Raw genomic sequence first — 24,496 nt, 5'->3', positions numbered from 1 at the left:
TGACGTACTCCTCAAAATGCGGACCAAGGTCTTTAGAATTGAGTCAATCGATGACTATCGATCACTGCCTTTAGACGCTCTTGTCTAAAAATGTTCGACGATCGATACTTGTGAGCCGGGGAGGGATAAGTATTGTAAAGTGTGCGTCACTGCATAGGTACTATGTGGGTAAGGAGTTTATTGTTTTCCGGGCGTAATGCAACAGTTATAAAAGTACCGAGGAGGGGTGAAAGAAAGAAAAGGTTGTAGGGAGGAAAAAACACACACCTTGCGGTCGCCATCTTGAGACTAACGCAAGACGCGCAAGCACTGTGGAAGACGCAGAGATAACTTTGGGGTTTTTAACACCATCTTTGCGTAGTTCTGCACCGCTTGCATTGGCGCGATACATTTGCCATGGTAACGGAATAATATATGCGGATTATCACTTTTTCCAAAGATGGAAAGAAGAAAAGGCATTGATCTCTTTCTGGTAAGTTTTTCTGTTATACTAAGACACCTTGTCTATCAGTCCTTGCCGACCAGACCATTATGCAGTGATTAGCATAATCCAAGTTACGACAATAACCTATTTCTCTGCTGTTTCAAATTCAGCGTTTGATATTACAATTTTGAAAAAAGGACAACTGTGTGATTTGCATTGTGAATCATATCAAAAGATGGTTCTTTAAAGATTATCTGATGCAAAATTGATATTAAAAAAAAAAACCCTGTAAGAATGGAGTTATTTGTGGTCACGACTCTTGTTAGATCAGTCAGTAAGAATGTGCCGACTGTTACACTCAGGGATTCTTTTTTCGTGACGGATACTTTAATCCAAACCAGATCACCGTAATACTCTTCCTATCGATTACCCTCACAATTGCAATCAAAAGGCTATGCTTAAACTCAATTTGAAAACTTTCTGATCGTGTTTTCTCACTTTGCTATGACTATTGACGTACTCATTCTACATGATGTACGCGTGTGAAAATCCACAATTCATCTTTGAAACGCCAATCAGCTAAATGTCATATAAGATTTCAGTATATCTTTTGACAGTGTGACGAATAATGCGAATTATCAACGAAAATTTGCAGTGGAGTTTGTTCCAATGTATGTTCTTTCACAATATAGATGCATATAATTATGTATATATTATCAACATTGTGCAGTATAATTATAAATATTCTATATCTACCTGTTAAAATCAGCCTAAAATGAATGGGTGAATTGCACGTAATTGTCAGTAACAAACTGCATGCTCTTTTATCTATCACAATAGGATATCATAAGCTGTCTTGTGAAACATGCGCATTGAATGACATGGGAATGTATCACTCTTTTGTCAATCTGTGTGGTATATCTTCTCTGGCAAATATCACTGTCTATATCACAAATTGCGCTGTTGAATATTTGTCCATTAACTCTTTCATAACTTAAACATTATTGTTTATATAAGTAGTCATCGTCACCTATAATGTATGAACCCGACTTTATCCTGTTACTTCTACATTGATAAACAAATTAACCGAGGGGTGAAAAATGCAAACTTGTTTGTACGACCACGACGAACTGATATCAAGATTAATTTGTTGCTAACAAGAAAGTAAGGGAGAAAAAAGAAAGAAAGAAAGAAAGAAAAAAGAGACAACTGTTAAAAAGCACTCGAAATAATTTTCATAATGTGAAGTAAATTTGATATTTAAGCGGAATGTGTGTAGTTGAGTTAAGGGGGTGCCTTACAACCTTATGTACATCGATTTATCTTTATTTTCACACTTGATTATAATCATGATGTTAATCCCATCTGGTAGTGCATCTTCTAGAACCAAACAAAGTTAACCCCTACCCCCACCCCGTAAATGTAGGCTTACGAAAAGATTAAAAAAATGACTGCGAAAGCTCTCTGATCTGCTTCTTTCAGACTTTACTGTAAAGTTGTTTGACATGCTCTTATTTCCAGGTGATTTTGGCGGCCCTCTGTGCAACAGGCTACGCTGCTGGTGAGTAAATACGAGGGATTTTAAACCTCGCTGAGAAAAAAAAAATAGCGTAGAAAATAAAGCAGATGCAGTATATGATTGATGAATTGAGAAATGTTTCCATAATTTCAGTCAAAAAGTATGTTGTTTTTGTAGCCATTAACAATTTCTTTCTGTAGAGCGAGTATCCTTATTATACAAGTTAAAGGTAGACAACAAAATGTTTACGCAGCTATCAATGTAGGGAAAAAATGTGAGCTGTTGACTGAATCAAACAAAATTTGGCAATAAAACGTGTCTATTCCCGATGATAATCATTAAACTTTCACCATCGGATAGAATCTTTCTGATGGATTTTAGACGAAGCCTGGTATATCAAATTTGGACTCGCCCCAACTCATTATTGCATCATGTGTAAAATAAATAGTTTGACAAAACATGAATGAGATGCAATATTTATATCATATTGTTCCATATCCTCGTAACATGGACGCGTATACCGTGGTTCTTTAATATCCTATTATTATCATAAGAAATTCTTACATGTACTTCTGCTATATGTTTTGTTTTCTACGGAAGTGTCTCTTGCCAACAAATCACTGTAAACCAAATTTATTTTGAATGGTTGCTTATCAATAATCTTATGCTCACAACCAGCTACGTGCAAGATCATCAGTTTGTAAATTCATTTTGATATTCGGCCATCAATGCAATGCGTGTCTATCCACGAAATAACCTAGCCTTCCGAACAGGAAGTAATTCGTATACGAATAAGTGCGAGAAATTACCATAAATTATCATTTGTACGCAATAGCACTTTCTGGGTTATTATGTGTTGTTGATTTATCGTCATAATCTTACAATCAATACAGCCCAAACTTCTCCTCGTCAGGAATGGTACTAAATCTTCATTGTGAACATTTTTATTCTCTTTTTTTATTGATTGAGTGAGTGGTCCAGGTTTGCTTGCCTTTATTTTATCTTCCAACAAAAGAGAGTGCAATGTTATATTTCATTTTGTTTCCGACGTATATAGATTTCCCGTTCAGTTTCTTCACCAAGTCGTCGTACACGGGGGCGCTTTACACCAACAAAACGGCCGAAGTCGCTGCCCTCAACGAGAGCGAATGTGCGAGTGCATGTCTGTACGCGCACCAAGTCAAATGCGTGGCGTTCGAATTCAATTTCGGAGAAGAGGAATGCTTTATTATCAGTGACGATGACGTCACTCGAGGGATCAATGTGACGGAAATGAAAGAATCGAACTATTACACAAAGTTAACAGGTTTGTGCAATATTTCGTACATTCTATTTTTTTAAATCCACTTTCTTCAGTCACGTCGGTTTCGAACAAGAAAATCAAGTCAATACATCATGATGCGTCTTCTTTTGAAAGAATGAATTAACGATACAAATGTTTTGTTACCACGTTAATGAATAAAGTTTAATTATTTAATTAAATTTTCTTTATTTTCGATTACAATCATCCCCCTTACAGTATTAAAACGTAAATAATAGAGATACAAGGCCAAGAAGGCCCGTGTTAAAATACTTATTCGGTATTGAATATGGCCTAATTTGAAAAGAAAGGAAGCAAATATATTCGAAGAGAAGAGACGAGATGAGAAGAGAAAGATTTATCGATCGCATTACGATGTTAGTTACATCGTTGAGATGTTCTTAACAAAGGGAACTGTGGTAACATTGGCAGTTCTTCTAGAAATATGCAACAAATCTATGCTTACATCACTACGTCATCATTACATTTTGTCTTTACAAATAATGTACAACAGTCTAGTTAGAACAAACTCCATTGGTAAATGTAACAGAAATAATTTGGTACGTTGCAGAACAGCAGTAACAGATATAATTCGGTACTTTGCTGTGTGTCATTTTCACAACTCCTGAAATATTCATAACGCATAATAATGATGATATTAATGGTTATGAAGCGTGATAATTCTATACCTATATACACAATAATTTCATTAGTGATAATCATGGTAAAAGCATTGTGATAATACCTAGTTAAATCAGTTATATCATCATAGCAAATTCTGCCGTATTCAGTATTGTATTATCGTCATTATTATTTACATTAATAGGATAGGCATTGTGTCATTGTGTCATAGTTTGAGAGCCATATTATATAAAAGGAGAAAATGAAAAACAACAATAACAACAACACCATGTTATGCTAATGTGCCAATCATTATTCAAGAATTTCGGGAAACACTATCGAAATGTTTCTTTTATACAATTATACATTCATTTCCATATACATTAGGTACTTTTCTCCATTATAGTGTACATACTTTACTTCTCGCTTGTATACCATGTATAATTTGTACTCTCATCACATTTTCATTTTGTTCGACAATGACGATGATGGAAAAAAATAAGACTAAATTGAGTTGAGTTGAACTGAATTGAATTGAACAAGAAAATAATTGTCAAGAACCAGTAAGGCCTCATCGTTTCACATTTCCATATATTAGTGCTACTTTGTTCATGATTATCCCCCCATCCCGGATGATGCTAAACCTCTCCAGGCGAGTGTCCCAACCCACCTGTCGGTCTGGAGGACGGTACCATCTCCCTCTCACAGATCTCCATGTCCTCCTATCTCGGTGGTGTGGAGAATGGTCCTCTGGACATCTCGAGGGACCACGTGAGGCTCAACTCACCGGGCGGCTGGTGTGCAGGGGAGGTGGACGACATCAACAACGTCACGGAATGGATCCAGGTGAGATGAGTACCTGTAGCTCAGGAGGTGACACAACATTTTTTCCTGCGACAATCGATCCGGTCCTATTTTCTCAAAGGACTTAGGGTTAGAGTAAGGGTTGCGACAGGGTTTTAGATCTAGTTTGATGTGAGGATTAGGATTAGGACTAGGTTTATGTTTGTGGGTAGAATTTATGTTTGGCTTAACAGCATGCAGATACTTCATGGGAGGAATTGTCGCAGGAACAAATTTGTCATGGAACCATGCTCAGGAACATATGTATATTAACCTTATTATTCATGGTTTATCAAAATCGTGACTTGCAGCAGTTAGATTGCTGAATTGGTCACAATTATACACACAAAAAATCAACAAAGCATAAATGTCTTTAAATATAACAAAACAGTCTAATAATTCATTTGATTCGATGTCATTTATTTCATCTCCAACAAGAAGGGAATTTCAAATAAACATTTGAATTCATGTCAGTACTCAAAATCAATACAACATCATCAATTGATGGGAAAATACTGTGATTTGAAATACAATGCACGGTTGCTTTTTATGACAAATACCAATTCAAAATTCATTGGAAATACTCTGTAGAATGAAATCATGAAATCACACTTAATTGCATAATTATAGGATAAAATGATATAGTATGGGAAAAAAGAGAGGGGCAGTGGATGAGGACAATGTAGTGTATGAAATGTGGTCAGTACTTATAAGGAAGTGTAGAGAAATAAGCTGTCTTGTTTTTGGATTGAAAAAGTAATTTGAATATTATTGAATTGCATCGAATTGAATTGATGAGATAACGTGGCATTGATATGTAGATAGATAGATAGATCTGATAAACACCTTTAGAGGAAGGGAGCGAGAGATTTACGCAGATTAAAAAAAAGAAGAATAATGAATACCTTGATGTGACAAAACGAAGAACAGACTCTCATAAAACATCCCAAAAATTCAAATGAGACGAGAACCTACTCAGAAAGTCGGATTAGGCAGAGGAAAAAAAAAAGACGTCGAATTATGGATCCATATCATATAAGCAATACGAAGTATCAATCTCGGACATACATTTTGTGCAAACGTTATAAATGTCTTCTCAATTGGCTATAAAGTCTATCCAAACAGAAGACGTTTTAATATGCTCAAACTTCCGTTTTATTTCTGCTACTTATATCAAACAGTGTTTGTCCTAAATGATATCAAGAGAATTACGCTCTTTTGCCCTCTTTTATTCTGATAATGTATTTGTACAATGCTAATCTTTAAAAGAGCACAATTTGAGACATCTGTAGTCGCATAAGCGATAATTTTTTCATCATCACGTATGACTAGCTATGAGCATAATACCCATCGCTCCTGCCTTTTCTACAGATTGATTTCAACGAGCCGAAGGTGATCGGAGCCGTCTCCACCCAGGGCTTCGACCATCCCGACCTCGATGCGATCTACTGCTCGGAGTACTATCTCTCCTACGTGTACACGACGGCAACGGGGGAACGTGGAGCACGTACCAAGAGAGCGCCGGTCAGACAACGGTATGTGATAGCTTCAACAGACAGATGATGCCCTTGTGCTATTTTCTTCTTTCTCTAACTTGATTTGATATGATCTAATGTGATTCAACTACACACAAATCTTGATTTAGAGAAAAAAACAACAACAACTTACGAGCCTACGATTGGGGCTATTTAACGACTTTGCCAAAACCTGTGGCCAACGAATAAATAACGAACCCATAATGATACAACCCTATACGCTTACCTTACTTGCTAACGCATGGATGCACGCGCCATGCGTGGTGGGGAAGTCTGTGACCAAAGACTTACGTAACAAAATCAACCCGTAATAAAAAAAAATATTATTATTGTTCACACCAGCAATTAATCTTTTTTTTTGGCTCCCTTCTCTCTTCTCACGTACAACGCATAATTTTATCATTTGTTCATATCCCTTGATTTTGTCTTTCCATTTTCATCGGGTTTAAACGTTTCTGCACCCTATGTATGTGGCAAACACACAGTAAGTAAAAAAAAAATCCTCCATTTCTTTTCCACAGATGTTCACTGGAAACTCAGACAAGAATGGAATAGTAAACAACACGCTGGCGAACCCTATCACAGCTACCAGCATCCGACTTCACCCCACGGTGTGCCACAACCATCCATGTATGAGGCTGGAGTTCTATGGATGCAGAGGTTTGGAAACAATCGCTCATACAGTGGAAACTCGATATAAAGAGATTTGATATAACAAAATATCCCTGACGTAACAAACTAATTTCTCCGATCCCAATGAATTCATTTCCTTTGTTTTGTATTGTTTATTGATTACTGATGTAACAAAATATCTGATAAAGAACAAATTGTCCTTATACTGAGTTTCCACTGTATAATGGAAAATTCAGATATATATCAACACTCTTACACATTTCAAGATTTTCAAGATTTAAGATTCAAATCTATTTTCATTTCCATGAAATAAAAAAAGAAATTATATAAAAAGTATAAGCAGAACATATTTGTAATAATTGCAAAAAAGACAAAATACATGTGAAAATGTGTAACAATTAATGAAGAAAACACAATCGTATTTTTTTTTCAAGCATATACATTATGCATATAAAGTACAAGCAAATTAAGGATGGGAATGGAAAAGGAGGGTCCTACTAAAAAGTAGAGCTTGTGTGATGTAGGACCCTCAAAAAATACATAGAGCAGCGAATAATGAATCAACAAAGCTACAAACCGATATAAAACAAAATCAAATGAACCAATGTCAACTGACATGAACTGACATGAAATCAAGTTGGGGAAAAAATAAAAAAAAATAAAAAAAATAAAACAATTGTAACACATTATTAATGAATATGAACATACGACATGCAATCTAGTGACGGAGGCAGATAATCATTCAAGAACACTATTTTGAACGTAAGAATACATAATTTAGATTCGGCCGGAGATGAGTGCCATGACATTCGTAATAATTATAGGTTTACGTGTGGTCACAGTTCAGTGGATGCGTGTATTCGGGGGGGGGGGGGGAGGGGTTCAAGCTATCTCTTTTGTTCTGTAGTAATTAATGTATATAAAACTGGAAACTGACAAAAAGATATTGTATGTAATATTAAAGGGGAAGGCTAGTAACTGATCAGTGGGAATCAGTGGAAATGCTGGGAGATGATTGTTCCAATCCTTATGGGATTCATTCAAGAGTTCATTGTATATCTATTGTTGTGTGAAATGATTTGCTTCAGAACGGTCTCATATTCAAGTAATGTGCAGATTAATGCCCCGTCACAGACCAGGGACGCTAACCTGGAAGCATTAAACTGCACATTACTTGAATATGAGACCATTCTGAAGCAAATCATTTTCACACAACAATAGATATACAATGAACTCTTGAATGAATCCCATAAGGATTGGAACAATCATCTCCCAGCATTTCCACTGATTCCCACTGATCAGTTACTAGCCTTCCCCTTTAAGGACTTCTGAAAAACTGATGGTGTGTTGTAATGAATCAAATTATTAATTTGTTTTACATGGCCGCTACGGAAGCAAAACAAATCCATGTGAAACAAAAAGCAAAATTGGAACCGATGAATTAAAGTCCCGTTTCCCGTAGGACTACACCTATACGCAATGTGGATAAAGCGCCTTGCTTAATCAAGCACACGTGCTAGGGGCGCAACCGCTGCGGCCAGGGTACTCGTTGCAGATGCATCTCGATTGACAACCCATAGCCTACGTGGTCTTATTGTGTAGGTTGTCAAAGAATAAGAACAAAACTGTAGTATCGGAAAGAGTCAAAGCAATGATGATGATGATGATGATGATGATGATGATTATGAAGAAACTGCATTAAGAGAGAGGTGTTGCATAATCATTCTACAACATCACTATTAAACCAACCAGCCTCTCCTCTTCTTCTAAGTTATTTTCCTTTTCATCATCATTTGCCTGTACAGAGGACTGTGTGCCCAACCCTTGCATCAATTCCACGTGCACGGACTCAAGCTCCTACGTGTGGAACGTGACGTGTGACTGTCAGGCCGGGATGTCGGGCGACTTCTGCCAGGTCAACGAAGACGAATGCGCGTCGAACCCGTGCCAGAACGGCGGCGAGTGCATCGACCACGTCAACTACTATACGTGCTCCTGCAAAGACGGCTTTGTGGGTGAGTGAAAATGACTGTGTGATCCAATCCTAAAAACGGATACTTTCATAACATACTTAGTAGGCCTACGGATGATATTTTTACATCTTTATGCACATGCATTTTTTATAAGCTTAATATCAAACATGCTCAAAAAAAAAAAAAAAAAACTTTTGGAAGAAGAGACAAAGATGTAAAATTGTCACGATTTAACAGAAACCTAAAAGTTAGAACTTTGGACTAACAGGATAAAGATGAGTAGTTATTATAGATTTATTAAAGGTAATTCACATATTAATGGTTCTCCCGTTCCGTAACAGCTCGAAACTTTTAGCCAATCACCATTCAAACGATAGCCCGCCGACAATTAATTATATGAATACAGTCAAACCTGCCTTAGCGGCCACCTGTCTATAGCGGCCACCTGTCTATAGCGGCCACGGCAAAATCCCCCCGAGAGAAAAGCCCTGTTAAAGACCCTGTGTATAGCGGCCACCTCTCTAACGCGGCCAGCGGCCACAAATTTTGTTTCCCGCGGGAGATATTAACCTGTCTATAGCGGCCAAAAACCCAATGGAGCCGTAGCCAAGCCGATAATTCAGCGTATTTTTCTGTTTGGTAGCCGTGCGAGCAACGTTCAGTGATCGCCACCGCTGCATTCATCCCTCATTCAGTCATAATAATGCACGATTCTTCACGACAATAAACATGCTACTGTGCAACAATTTCATATACACCGGCATGATTAAATGCATGAAACACACGGTTATGCATACGTACACACATACACTGTATATGTACATACTAAGGATACAACGATGATACATGTACATGTAAGCAATGCACTCAAAGTTGGAGTACCTGTCTATAGCGGCCACCTGTCTATAACGGCCACTTTTTCCGTCTCCCTTGGGTGGCCGCTATAGACAGGTTTGACTGTATTTATAAGACATAACACGGTCATGCGCAAATCATGGGGAACAGCTGCCGGGCATCTCGCGTGTGATGTGTGGGTGAATTACAAGTTTACTTCAGATCGATGGTGAACGCATACTAGTGTGTTTGTCAGAACACTATTAATGGCACGTCGATAGGTTTCTTCATTTGAAACGATTACTGTTGGTATGAACAATTTTAGCATTCTTGATTTGTCAGTGATTACCCAATTTGCCTCGAGCAGCAGTTTTTGTGTTGGATTAGTCCCATACGTTTATTATTGTGTTGTATTTGTAAACGTCAGTTGGCATTACTAATCTAGGCCCGTCTGCGTTAATATATGTGCCCGTAAAAATTGGCTAAACTTTACTTTTGCTACTGAATGCTTAAATTGCTAGTGTTGGCAAGTGTTGCATGTTGGTAGTTAAATCTATCACTTTCTAGTCGTCAGTCTAGGTCCCAAAAATAGCCCGACCAAATCATGAAATGCTGCGAAGCCCAGCGACTGGGCTGTGTAGAACCAGTTTAAAAGGTCCTAAAAGTTACATCAAGATGCTCGTAGTAGTTACACAGTAAACGGGGAAAATAGGTCGTTAGTCTAAACATTTTCTGTTCCAATCATTTCACTAGGAATTTCTTCTGGCCTAAACATCTACTAGTACTTTTTAAACCGTGCAAGATTAATTGTGAATGTTATCACAATAGAATGACCCCTAATAGATGTTCTACTAGCAGGACATTATAGTTTCATGACTCATTTGTGCCTTTGGCAAAGGTTTTCCAGACATGCATCATGCTTCTAGTTGAGGCACATGCATACCATGCTGCTCTGTAAAAACGTGCTTTGCACAGCGTCTGATTGGGCTAGCTGCTTTGGCCCTGTTAGGGACTGTAGTTATACTAGCGGTTTTACTACTTCCCTGGCAAATATGGATGATAGTCTGCTCTACAGGCAGAATAAAATCCATCCTTTTTTTTTCTTTCTTTCAGGATATCACTGCCAGACTGATGTCGATGAGTGTGCCAGCAATCCATGTCAGAATGGGGCTACGTGTGTTGATGATGCCAACGGGTACAACTGTACCTGTGTGGACGGCTTTGCTGGGCCAGAGTGTGCGGACTATTCTGGTAAGTTTGGTCATTGTCTTTTTCTGAAACTAAATTCACATGTTATTCAAACATTTTATTCCGGGAGGGGGGGGGGGGGGGGGGGGATGAAGCGTTTTGGTCAGATATTTCTCTGACAAACTGTTACAAGCTACTGAAATCCTTGCATCTGATTGGCTGAGAGCAAATTTGTCGGACAACTTTGTTGGACAAGATGCTTCATGAAATGCCCCCTAGCTAGTGTAGTGAGTTTCCTCACTGAATTTTTCTCAAATTGTGTAATGAAAGTGCAATGTTTCTACTTTGGTTCAAGAAATCTCACTCTTGATTAATTGCTGATGTTAGCTCTGATGTTGAAGTGTCTACTTATAAGATCCTTCTTCTTGACTTGTTGAGAGTAGGCCCTGACATTTCAATGCTGTGGTTTACGGGAAATGGAACTACCAGTCTCTCTGATGTATCTTAGAATGTTTTAATGTGATTTCGATTGTTTGTTGTTGGGTTTCTTTTAGTGCTTGTCAGAGCCATCTGAATTCTAAAGCCAAGTAAAGGCTAGGAGCACTGCAGTGCGATGTCAGAATGAGAAAACATCCATTCCACAAATAGTTATACCTTCACCCTGCTGGGGTTTTAATTGCTTATTGCAGAAACTTTAGCCTAGATCCTATAAAATAGAATGCTCTTTGAAATTGCCTTTTTAACCCATTGAGGACGAGTCCCGAGTATACTCGGGCAGGTGTGATGCGAAATGTGTGTTGAAGTAATTTTAATCATACCGTCCTCAACAGGTTAAGATTTGTGCTGTGCAGTCTGGAGGGGGATTCCTTCACACAGAAGGTATGAATTATACTAACAATATGCCTCAGAGACTACTGATAATTTTTAAGATGAACACTGGAATAGTGATATTCAAAAGTCTCTGATGTTCTCTTCTGCTTTCCAACAGTCAACTGCACCGATGGCTGCTTTCCGGGTATCAACTCCTGCTACATGGTGTCCCTCTCCCAAAGTTCACTCCAGGCCGCAGAGGCGGCCTGCAGCGCCATCAGTGGCCACCTCGTGTACGTTACCAGCGCCGATGAACTGGATATCATCGCCGGAATTCTGACTGCCGAGAATACCCCCGAAGGCAAGGAGTTCATGACGGGTCTCACCTACGACTCGAGCGGGAGTGGGACCGTCTCGATCGGATCCACCTCTACCACAGTGGACCTGAATGGCTGGGCCTCAGGCTACCCTTCAGGTAACCAGGCCTGCATTGCTATTGTCGCTGACGGGTCATCGTGGGCCTGGGCTAACGTCGCCTGCTCTGATGATCTTGAGTACATCTGTGAACAAGACAAGAGTGAGTAGCTTCATTCATGATTTATCTCGCTCTTTCTTTCTCTCTCTCTCTCTTCCAATAACAGTTGCAACCGACTTGGCTTCTACATTTGATACACAAATGACCTTTCTGCTGCCACTAGAAATCCTATGGATAACTTTAATTCCCTCATTGTGAAATGAACTTGCGTAATTCTTCTTCCTATGTATCATGCTTAAATACACTCCTTGCTACTTTTGTGTGGTTGAAAGTGCTTGCTATTTGTTACGATATTATGTGAAAGTTGTTATCACAGATCAAAACAGCGGTCAATTGGGAAGAACATGAATTTAGGGCTGTCCTTTGAGTAGAAATGCATGAGTAAAAATTAGAAAACAGTTTCTATATCATCACTCTGTTCTGTCTTGCTTGCAGCTTGCAGCATGTGCGCTATAAAAAGAACACAACAAATGACAGAAATGAAACAAAGGAATACATTATGATCCATTGTGTTCACACACAGGCACACATGCTTACACCATCACAACTTTATCATAGTCTAGACAACTGATATGCAAAGAATGCTGGTAATATCTACAGCATTTAAAGCAAAGATATGAATTGTTTGGAAGCAGTTAGCATATGTGACTGTGCACCTCAAAACAAACAAAAAGTCGCCAGACATGAATTTTTAGTTAAGACCATATTCTGAAAGAGCAGACTTTAAGCTTTAAAATGATGTATAACTCAAATCAAATGGACTCTCCTAACCTATCTAAATATTGGAAAGAAAACACAAACTCAGGAAAAGTGTGAACTGAGAAAAGAGGCTCTGAAGTACAGTGTCTATTCAAGCGCTTAATCTTTACCAAACCGTGCTGGCTGTGCGGTGAATGGGACAAAAAAAAAAACAGGAAGTAAACCACCAGAGTAACGACAATGAAGGGATTATCAGATTAAACTAAAATTAAACACGCCTCATTAACACATTCTGTCCGTAATTAATGCCAACTTTCAAAGCAGTAGCCCTATCCTTTCAAAACTTATTAGAGTTGAAAGTGAAGAGTGTGGACAAGGTTTTTCAGAAATGAAAAAGGGATTCTCAAAACACACATAATCACACTATTCTACCAAAAATGTTCGAGATAAACTGCTAAAATAACACACTTTCCTGCCCGTTTTATGATACCAAATTTTAGCATAATGTAAAAGAAGACCCGCTCTTTCAGAAAATATGAAAAAGTCAAGTTCAGCTAGGTTGACCCATTTCACTTATTTTCAGTCCTCACGCAAAATCAGTGTGTGCGACTCATATAGCAAATAGGAAAGTATGAAGGGCATAGTCTATTCTCAGGTTGGATTGTATGCCACAGAGTTCATGCATCAGTTATTTTCATAAATGTATGAGATAGTTAGAACAGCTGATGTGGCTTGCCAGTCGTACAGTCGTTCTCACTCATGATCTCTTTAACACTGTACAGCCCATGGTAACCTGAGTGAGTGGGCAGCGTGGGAGGAGTGCAGTGTCACCTGTGGACCAGGGGAAGGGGTGCAGCTGCGCCATCGCTACTGTGACAGCCCCGCCCCACTTTTGGGCGGAGACGAGTGCGAGGGGGAGGTGGAGCAAAACAGGACATGTGGTACCATCTGCCCAATTGGTGAGTTGCCATCTTTCTGTCATTTTTCTTTCTGTCATTCATTTGTTTTTTTACCTTTCTTTTCTATTTCCTTTCCTTCTTTAATCTTTCCTTCTTTCTTTCCTTTGTTTATTTAGGTTTGTTTCTATCTTTCTTATTGTCCTTTCAGTTGGCTGTTGGCTTAGTGAGATGGCTCCAGTTTTGTAGGGCATCATTTGTGTTTATTGTCCAGGTGACTTTTCACAGTCACTGTGCCCAGAGCTTTCTGCACTGTTAAACAAAAACATATCTAAGGGTGGAAACTATTATTTTAAATGGTATTTTTTTGTCACTCCTTGTTCCACTGAAATGATTGAGAAGGAGCCGATTTTACTTTAACATGTTTCCCATAGACACCCGTCTGAGTTTAATCGGGACTAGCTTTCAACAGGGTTTGATAACGTCCTCAAACAGAATTAGAATCATTGCATATTTATGCAATGGCTTGTGGTAGCAAACATTCCCATTAGGTTTTTCATTGAGTTTTGAGGTGATTAGAAAATATGTACATTTATCGTATGTAAGATTATTACACATCTAACTTCAAGCACCAAGATTCATGGAGACCGTCTTGTTTAAAAACTTGGAAATGTTTAGTCTTCCTTGGTCCTCTTTAATATTTTTGAACCCCTCATTTATTGATGTGCAGTGGACTGCCCGGATGGCTTTATCACCAAGTACGACACCTGCTACCTGCTCCGGATTAACGATTCTGCAACTTACAACGACGCAAAGACGGACTGCCAGAACCTCACCATATACGGGGGCCATCTCCTCTTTGTGAACAGCCTCTATGAAGAAAACTACATTGCCGGTGTACTCGCAGACAAATATGCAGACCAAACGGCCAAGTACTACACGGGCGTGAAGGTTGATGTCGCCTCGGGGAATCTGACCTTTGACTGGGAGTATGGGTCAAGCCAGGAGATGAATTCGACATCGTGGGAAGAGGCGGGAGACTCCATGTGGTCTGGTGGCTCACACAGCACGGGCGACGGGAACTCTGCTGCCTGTACGATGTTGGAAAAGAGCGGGTCCACGTGGAAAGTAACCAATGAACCCTGCTCTCAGAGCTTGGGTTATATCTGCGAGGTCAACTTGGGTATGTGCACTGTGTTTCGCTCTGATGTACCATTACGCGCAGTGATTTGTATTTTTCATGCTCTGGCATTTTCTTTTTTGCCCTGATATTGGGCAATTTTGTTGAATAACTACTAAGGAATGCTTGAGAAGGATTACTCAGCACTGATCTCTGTGGAATCACATGTGTGCAAATTTCGCTGCGATTGTTTAAAAGTGTTTTTCTTTCTCCCCTGCAAGGTGTCATGTGATTCCTCGACAAATAGATTGTTGGTGGATTGGCACTGTAGTTGGATTTAGATACAGTGAAACAACTGTGAAACACGTTTACATTGTTTATTGTGCCAAAAGGACCTTTATTATACAGTCAAGCGATCAAGACTAATCATATGTGATATAAATATTAACATCATGACAACCGTGTTAACAACATCAAATTCAGAAGTAAATTGATCAGCAAGCAGCTTTGGAATTAGATATGGAGTGTTAAATTAAGATATAATTTACTTACCCTGTAGTGGAACAAAGGTTTAATCGAAAAAGTGCTTCAACACTTTAAACATGTATAGTGTCAGCAATTGAGTATGAACAATTGCTCAAAGCTGATCACCAGTTGCCATGGTAACTGCCTCCAAAGTGAGGTAGGAGTCTGCTTGTACACACAAAAGAGGGAGGGTCCTGATTTTAGTAATCACCAAGCCTCACTTTCCCTCCCTTTCCAGGTGATGGTAACTGGGGCTTGTGGCAACCATGGGGAGAGTGCAACGGAACGTGTGGGAGTGGCCACCAGACCAGGGTCCGCCTCTGCAATGACCCCGCCCCCATTCTGGGAGGAGCCAACTGTACAGGCATATCAGAGCAGACTCAGACGTGCACGTCAGTTTGTCCTAATGGTGAGTTTCATCTGTGTAATGTGAAATTGGGGTACTTTTTTTAATGTTGTCAACCCAAAGTAATCAGTCATTTATTTTCTTGTCCTCATCAATTCAAGAATCTATTTTTCAACCAGTTAATATGGGTGTGGTCAATTATACTTTAATTGACAGTTGCAATTACACTTTAGTTGTCCGTTTCAAATCTTGTCCTCCTTTACCCTTAAGCCTTTCCCCTTGTGTATGACATACATAGTCATTTGGGGTTTTTTTTGTGTCACGCTTTCTTTCACTGTACATTATACTCTTTTTTTATGCCTCCGCCACGAAGTGGTGCCGGAGGCATTATGTTTTCGGGTTGTCCGTCCGTACGTACGTCCGTCCGCTTTCGTTTACGAGATAACTCGAGTAATATTTACTGAAATTTTACCAAACTTGGTCCAAGTATGAAGTATGATGGGGGTCAAAGATCAAGGTCAAATCCTAAAATTTATCTGTTTACGTGATAACTCAAAACTGGATGAAGCAACTTTCACCAAACTTGGTCCAAGGATGATGTACGATGGGAAAATTAGTTGAGTAAATTCTAGTGACATTGACAAGAGGTCAAAGGTCAAAAGGTCAAGGTCAAATGCTAAAAATGTTGCTATTTCCCCCATATCTATGCAATGCCCGCAGTTATTTTCTTGAAACTTAGTGTAGACATGTACTACTGCGTAAAGATTCTCCAGAGAGAGTTTCATGTCATAAGGTCAAAGGTCAAAAGGTAAAAGGTTAGGTGAAAATGTTGCAATATCACTTTTCTCGCAAATGGTTCAATGTATCTTCATGCAACTTGGTACATATGCATGTACTGACTGGCAGGGATTATCTAGGGAATATAGGGGTCATGGGTCAATCAGGGGGTCAAAGGTCAAGGTTAACTCCTCAAAATGTTATTATTTCCCTCATATGCTAGTATATGCAATGATTGCATTATTAGTTTTAAAATTTAATATATGTACATGTATTACTTCATGGAGATTCTCTTGGAAATTTCCAGCCAGCAGGTCAAAGGTCAAGGGTCAAAGGTCAGGTTTAAATGAAAAAAAAGAGATGTATTTTGTACTGTATTTACACTCTTTCTTCATACCTTGAAAATTATACTCAATGCATAAACTTATAATAAGGTCGGTCAGAAGTCAAGTAAAAATTTTCAATTCCCCAAATATGTGTACCTGCACTCTTTAATAGACAATTATAGCAAACCCAGTTCGTGGAAAGTGAACATTCAAGATATTTCTGACAAACCTGTTATTTCGATATTTTGCCAGTTATGTGAAACTGTCATCACACATTGTGCAGACATTGTACTATACACCTATTGGGAGAATCATGCATTATGGCGGAGGCATCAGTCGCCATAGCGACATTTCTAGTTGTTGTATGTTCCTTGTAATTTCATTTATGCTTGGGACCTTTTTTTATGTTTTTTTTTTTCCATGTGAGACATTTAGATATTTGTGATCTTCATTTTCCTCATGGTGTAGTTGTGTAGATCCTTTTTTCTCCACCTGATTTTAGAGACTGTACCCATATTATGATATCTAACAGTTACTTCAAACTCCTGATACATTATCCTCACATTACTCTAGATACATTATCTGCAAGTTACTTTATAATGTAGTACCTGAAATTCACTGCCTCTTTCCCACTGTTCTGCTTGTTGTGTTACAGTAACTTGTCCCGCCGGATTCTCCGTGTATGACGAAAGTTGCTACAAGGTGATTGACGACTCGTTCGAATTCACTGACCAAAACTCTGCCAGGAGAGCCTGTCTCTCACTGACCAATGACACGGGTCATCTCGCCTACGTCCAGTCGTTCGAGGAGCTTGAGTTCCTCGGCTTCCGTCTCGAGGACTCGGAGTTCGGCAAGGATCGGGCGTCAGTGTATGTTGGGCTCACATATAGCAGTGGTGACATCTACTATGCCAACAGCACGCTGGCAGTCAACCTGACCGGCTGGAACACTGACCAGTTGTGGGTGACGGGATATCCATCGGCCAGCGCGGAAGAGTGCGTGGCGATGTTCTATGATGATGAGAGATATCAGTGGCTGCTGCGAGATATACCCTGTCACAGAAACCTTGGCTACATTTGTGAGATTACCAAGAGTAAGTGTTGTTTTCTTAGCATGTTTGAGTCACTCCAGTTTCTGTAATTCATTGCAGCCCCTTCTATTGTAAATACCTGTGTTATCATTAGCCCTCCTGTGTCCACTGTTGATAATAATGTAATCGTTTTAGTATCAGCTTATGTAGAGCATTTTACCAATCATGCAACTTTTACTGGTAAATAGCCACTTTTCTTTTGATTCTACCAAAGTGATGTCTGAAAAGATGGAAGAAGGGACATCTACTTCAAATGGGGACTAAGATTAGCAAATCTGTCATCATTGACTATTTGTAATGACAGAGTCTAGATAGAAGTGTTGATTGACAGTGTTTTTGCTGTGTTTTTAAGGTTATGGTGTTAAGAGTTGGATTTTTAAAAACTTATAAAGTAAAGAAGTATAATTCTGTGAAATATAAACTAGTCATCTAATGCTCACTACACTACACTTGAGGATGAAAGTGTCATAATTATTAAAGAGGGAACAACTATTACATGCATACCTTCCTCCAGTTGAGTTGATATTCTTGAGTTACCAGTTGGCAGAGGTGAAAAATGACAAAGTTGATCCACATCAAAGAAGATTTATCTGCCAAATCTGATGTGATATATGGATATGTATCTCTCCCCTCAAATTCTTCAAGATTGTTCTTTGAAATCAAATGTGAGTCATATGATAGTAATAGTTTGTTGAGTGTAAGCACAGCAGAGCTTAATAACCAACATAATTTTTCTGCTTCTTCCCAAAGCTCATGGGAACTGGGGGTCGTGGCTCGGCTGGAGCGAATGCAGTGAAAGGTGCGGCAACGGCACACAGACCCGGCAGCGAGTCTGCGACAGTCCGACCCCAATCCTCGACGGTGATTCCTGCCCAGGACCAGCCAATCAGACAAGAAACTGCAGCTCTCCCTGTAGCATCGGTATGGCAACAAGATTTGAAGAAATAAAGAGTATTTTGTCATTCAATCACACTTGTTTATCGTTCTCTGTGATATTGATGTGACTTATTAGTATTTGAATAGATGACAGTCACATGAAATTTTACTACACTCTTTTTACTGCTTGAAAGTATAGTTTTTCTCTTTATTGTGACAATCCTGTAATCCTATTTACTACCACTTTTACAGTACATATATCAGCATATTCATTTTTTATTGTCAGAGTGTAGGAAAACTGCAACAGAGATAAGGGATTTCCCCCAAAGTTTCAGTTGTTGGGGTGATTATAACATGCAATTAACAAGCTTCTGCCAACCTTGAATAAATACAAGATGTGTTTCAAAGAGCTTCCAGAGCTATTGTGACATCACTTATAATTTCTTGTTTAGTTCTATGTTAAACCATCGAAGTTTGGGACTACGCTTGATTTATATCACTTGTGATTTGTTGTCTCATTCTGTGTTAAAGGGAAGATAAACCCCAAGAGCAATGTAGATTGAGTGAAAGCAGCAACAATAGTAGAACACATCAGTGAAAGTTTGAAGAAAATCGGACAATCGATGCAAAAGTTATGAATTTTTAAAGTTTTGGTGTCGGAACCGCTGGATGAGGAGACTACTAGAGGTTATGACGTATGAGTGGACAACTATACCAAGAAAATATAAAGAAAATTCTACAAAAATCCATTTTTCATGAAAATTACAAATTCCATCAACTTGATATTGACATTATGTTAAGGGTAGCAATTATTCCCCCTGCTTTCTGAAAGCGGTTGGTCCATTGCTCTTTCATAATTCTAGAAAAGTGAATTTTTGTTGAATTTCCTTTATATTTTCTTTGTATTGTTGTCCACTCATACGTCATATCCTCTAGTATTCTCCTCATCCAGCGGTTCCAACACCAACACTTTAAAAATTCACTCAATCCACATTGCTCTTTGGGTTTACCTTCCCTTTAATATTGTTCAGGATTCACAGATTTATCGAAATCTTTCTTTCCATTCACAGTGAGCTGTCCCGCTGGCTACGAACCATTCTACGACAGCTGCTACTCATTCTTTGTCGACTCTTATGACAACACGACGATGGAGAATGCGAACATCACTTGCAAAGAGCACAGCAACTACACTGGACACGTAGTCTATGTGGACAGCTACGAAGAGCAGTTCTTCCTCAACTGGGCGTTAAAGAACCGGAACGTGCCTCGTGGTGACCGTATCTTTATCGGGCACTCTTACGTGAACTCGGCCATGCTCTACTACGGGTCGTCGATCAACGGACCGTCCAGCGCGACGTGGCCGAACTCAGATTGGTGGGCACGGGACTTTCCCCGTGACCAAGAGGGGAGGGAGTGTGTTGCCATGATGTACGACTTTGACGCCCATGAGTGGCTGTTTGGAGACGTGCCCTGCGAAAAAGAGCTCGGCTTCATTTGTGAAGTCACTCAAGGTACAGAAACTAGAAGGGCTTTTATTACTTCATGAGCATATTATGTAGCAACTGTTCCTTCCCGAGAAGAAGATCCATTTACAAGTTACCCGTAGAGGGAGGATCAGTAAATGCAAGGGTTCATGAACTAACAAACATGGACTGAAAAAGCTGATCCACTTGTTACCTGGGATAAATACCAAAAAAAAGTATTCTTTTTAAGAATTTGTTGGAAAGACATCCCCCTCCCTCTGCTTCCACTCTCCTTTCATTTGAGACAGATGTGCCCCATTGTACTTTGAAAAAGTATATTTTCATCTTGTCTATAACAAATTAGACAGTGTGAAATCATGCTTATTTATTCACTTGATATGAATTTTTTTTTTAGCGTATTGGCACATGACCACATCCCCCATTATCTTTACCCCCCCCCCCCCTTTTAGCCCCTGGAGATGTGGGAGAGTGGGGACCTTGGAGCCGATGCACGGACAGCTGCGGCCATGGCACCCAGGAGAGGACCAGGGAGTGTAACAACCCCGCCCCGATACTGGACGGTCAGTTCTGCCAGGACAATCTGACCGATACGAGGGCTTGCTGGGACCGCTGTCCAATCGGTGAGTAGCTCCCTTCTCCTTGTGTCCACAGTCTGAGGAAGCAGCATTGACGTTAGTGATGGAGACAATTGTAATAGTGATGATATTTTATAGTAACGTGATGTGGTATTGATGATGGTAATGATTATGTAACAATGTGTTACTACATGCAATAATTATAGCATTGATGATAGCGATAATGACAATGAAAAGATACTTATGATAGCCATCTCATATTATGATGACCACCAGAATGTTGATGAGAATAATGAAGACATTCTTGTGGAGATGACGGCTGTGCAAATATGACAACAGTGATGAAAGTGTTGGTATAGTAATGATGAATGATAATGATGATGATGATGATAAAAGTGATAAAAGTGTTTGTATGATGATGATGATAGCATTGATTATAATGACAACAGTTACACTGTTAATGGTCACTGAAAATGTCAACATAGTCGATTTTACTATTCAAGTTAGAGTGTAAAGATAACAAATATAATGAACTTGACAATAATTGCTGAGTATTATAATGATGAAAAGAGAATAGATTGTGCTAATTTGGCTATCAATTATTCTGCATTTGCATGTGATATCTCAACCGTTTCTGGGAGGAACACTTGTTAAGTAAATGAAAGAAATGTAAGGAAGCATAGCAATGAAGAAAATACAAATTTAATTGATATTTCTCCTCTCTGCAGTCGACTGTCCAGCAGGGTGGACGGCTAGTTACAGCAGCTGCTACAAGCTCGTCAACGACTCCACTAACTATGAGACCTACAGCAGTGCCAACGATTCCTGCGTCGTCATGAGCAACTACACAGGACAATTGCTGTACATCAACAACCAGACTGAACTTGATGAGGTACTGTAAAAACGAGGAATGTTCGTGTGCATTTTAATTTCGTGAATTTCGCGAGGGGCAACGTTCGCAGAATTAAAATGCACACGAAGGTTCTTGCCTACACAATATGCACTGGACGCCAGCAGCAATTCACGAAAATTTCATGCCTCCGGAAAGGTCGTCGACTCCAATTCCCGAAATTTTCATGCCGCAAATGTATCGTGTTTTACAGTATATAGGTGAAATAGTCCATCTGATTTTAAGATTTAGAAAGCTGGTTTATCATGTTAGAAGATAACATTAGAGAAAATACATGCTACATGTTATTCACATAACCTGGCATATAGGCAGATATATAGATGATTAAATATACTGTCAAACGAGAAATTTTAAAGCGCATAAAACTTTAGCAAATTTTGCAAAGATCCAAGATTCATAAAAACATTTACACACAATAAAAGTGTTTGTCTGCACAATGCATTGAATGCCAGTGGCTTTTCTCGAAAGTTTCTAGTAGTGATATGAAAGGGCGTTGCCTGTACTGCCTGTCACTGACGTCACTTTCCCCCTGCCATTTCAGGTGAGCTGGTGGTTGAAGAACTTGGGTATGACTGAAAGCAAGGAGTTCTTCACCGGACTCATCTACCAGTCCGACACCCTCTCCTTCGATGACGGCAGCGGAGGCCCCGATGCGACCTCCTGGCGGAGCAGCGAGGAGGCGCCATGGGTGAAGCACTACCCGACGGGGGCGGGGTCCTGCGTGACGCTGGGCTACAACTCCCGCACTTGGGAGTGGCGACTGATGGACTCAGGCTGCGACACGTCGAGGCCGTACATCTGTGAAATCGCCCAGAGTGAGTTTTCGCATTCCACCATGACTTTGTTCCATGTTTATTTTATTGCTGATTAATCTACGGTAGAATTGACTCAGGAATGCAGTTATCACCCAACATTTGTGACAGCTGATCTTTTATGATATGACACTATATTTACAAGCATAGTTAATACATGTATTTCATGATGTCTTTAACCTCTATGCACTTACACACTGAGCATGGACTTGCCATAATATTCATCTTCATCCTATCAAGCCCCTTCCCCTCCCCCCCAACAAAAAACCCAACCAACCAACCAAACAAACAAGCAATCAAACAAACAAACAAACAAACAAACAGACAAAAACCCTCTCCCAGATAGGTGAAAATGTGACAGTTCCATAATTACGAAGTCCAATATGATACAGTAAGGATCTGAAAGATTTGCACCCTGTTTCGAATGAGCTCAAGATTTATAGGATGTGTGCTGATGAGCAAAAAGAAAACAAATCGCATATGAAACTCCAGTGAACACAACAGGGTATGGTTCTTACATTGATTTAACTCTTTATGTGCCATGGTGGAAACCCCCTGTGTGCCAAGTTATTCTGAGACACGAAGGTAGTCATGCTTTGAGAAAGAATTCTGCTTTTCCAATTTGTATAACTTCTACAAATTTCTGTTAAGATGGGCATAATAGTAGGCAAAGTTAAAGAGGAATTCCAAGCTTCGTTTCGATATAAATTGTATGACGAATCTATTTTCAATTTTTCTTTTGAATGACCAGTTGCTACATTACTGTAAAATCATGACTTTTGCACATAAAACCGTGATAGCGATTACTTAGAATATACGAGCAAATCTAGTTGGGACCACCGCTTGATACTCAATCACCACATAGAATGAAAGCCGTGTATGAGAGGAACAAAAGCACGAGAAACGCTTTCATTGTGCCACGGGATTAGCAGTGATTAGCGAATTATCGATCGGTTTTGGCGGCTTTGTTTGTTGAGCAGAATATGTGAAGTTTGCACGCCGTCGACTGAGTCGGACATGTGAATGTGGCACATAAAGAGTTAATAACCCATTGAGGATGAGCTGATTTTGCTATAACACACATTTCCCATTGACACCTGTCCGAGTATACTCTGGACTAGTCTTCAACTGGTTAACCAATGGGATACACCTCAATTCCTTTCCTCTCTCTCTCTCTTCCAGCTGACGGTAACTGGGGGAGCTGGGGCGAGTGGTCCGACTGCAGCCAGACGTGTGACTCTAGCGCCCTCATGGGCACCAGGCAGAGGAACAGGACATGCTCCAATCCGGCGCCAATCCTGGACGGCCAGTACTGTGAGGGGAACCGGACCGAGTTTGGGTCCTGCGGTACAGTGTGCCCACCAGGTAGGTGTTGGACTTGGGCATGAGACATGGAAAACTAGTGGATCAAGTTGGTAGTAATTACTGTTTTATGCCAATGTATTTTGTCAGCATGATATTTTCCTGAATTAAGATAATTTTTCAACCATTTGACTTTGTGATGGAGTACCGAAGTAAAGGTATTAAACTAGATATCCCTTTTCTGGAATAGGAATTTCCAAATGTCCACCATTAAAGTAAGATACTTGGGGTATTTTTGTTGCAATATTGAAGGCAATTTGCCTTGATATCCAGTTGCAAATATCAGTTGACTAGGGAACATCGCAAACTTAAACCACTACAAAATATATAGCATTTTGAGTATACATGAGCTTTGTATTTTCTGTCTGACAGTCCATCTGTCTGTTGCTCTTCTTTTTCTCTTTCAGTATGAGATTTACTTTTATGAATGATGTGTTTCTGTAATGTTTCTTGAGAACCTGCAAGGGCATTGCACTACTTTTG

General features: G+C 39.5%; 1 protein-coding gene across 1 annotated transcript in view; it reads left to right on the top strand.

The window, feature by feature from the left end:
- The first annotated feature begins 439 nt into the window (after positions 1-439).
- The window catches only part of LOC139715681 (uncharacterized), a 106,584-nt gene continuing 82,527 nt past the window's right edge, over positions 440-24,496 (top strand). Inside the window, exons 1-19 of the mRNA XM_071627233.1 lie at positions 440-472; positions 1,946-1,985; positions 3,001-3,249; positions 4,517-4,710; positions 6,079-6,214; positions 6,732-6,902; positions 8,681-8,890; positions 10,796-10,933; positions 11,859-12,257; positions 13,697-13,873; positions 14,541-14,993; positions 15,694-15,864; positions 17,560-17,997; positions 18,745-18,915; positions 19,941-20,381; positions 20,804-20,974; positions 21,658-21,821; positions 22,381-22,654; positions 23,834-24,016. Of these exons, the coding sequence (XP_071483334.1) occupies positions 440-472; positions 1,946-1,985; positions 3,001-3,249; positions 4,517-4,710; positions 6,079-6,214; positions 6,732-6,902; positions 8,681-8,890; positions 10,796-10,933; positions 11,859-12,257; positions 13,697-13,873; positions 14,541-14,993; positions 15,694-15,864; positions 17,560-17,997; positions 18,745-18,915; positions 19,941-20,381; positions 20,804-20,974; positions 21,658-21,821; positions 22,381-22,654; positions 23,834-24,016 (4,213 nt within the window). The remainder of the gene's footprint in view (positions 473-1,945; positions 1,986-3,000; positions 3,250-4,516; positions 4,711-6,078; positions 6,215-6,731; positions 6,903-8,680; positions 8,891-10,795; positions 10,934-11,858; positions 12,258-13,696; positions 13,874-14,540; positions 14,994-15,693; positions 15,865-17,559; positions 17,998-18,744; positions 18,916-19,940; positions 20,382-20,803; positions 20,975-21,657; positions 21,822-22,380; positions 22,655-23,833; positions 24,017-24,496) is intronic.

This window comes from Diadema antillarum, unplaced genomic scaffold (assembly GCF_040938485.1).
Source record: "Diadema antillarum isolate AM-2024a unplaced genomic scaffold, OU_Dant_1.0 scf00000006, whole genome shotgun sequence".
NCBI classification, from domain to species: domain Eukaryota; kingdom Metazoa; phylum Echinodermata; class Echinoidea; order Diadematoida; family Diadematidae; genus Diadema; species Diadema antillarum.
This window is presented reverse-complemented; position numbering and strand designations above follow the sequence as displayed.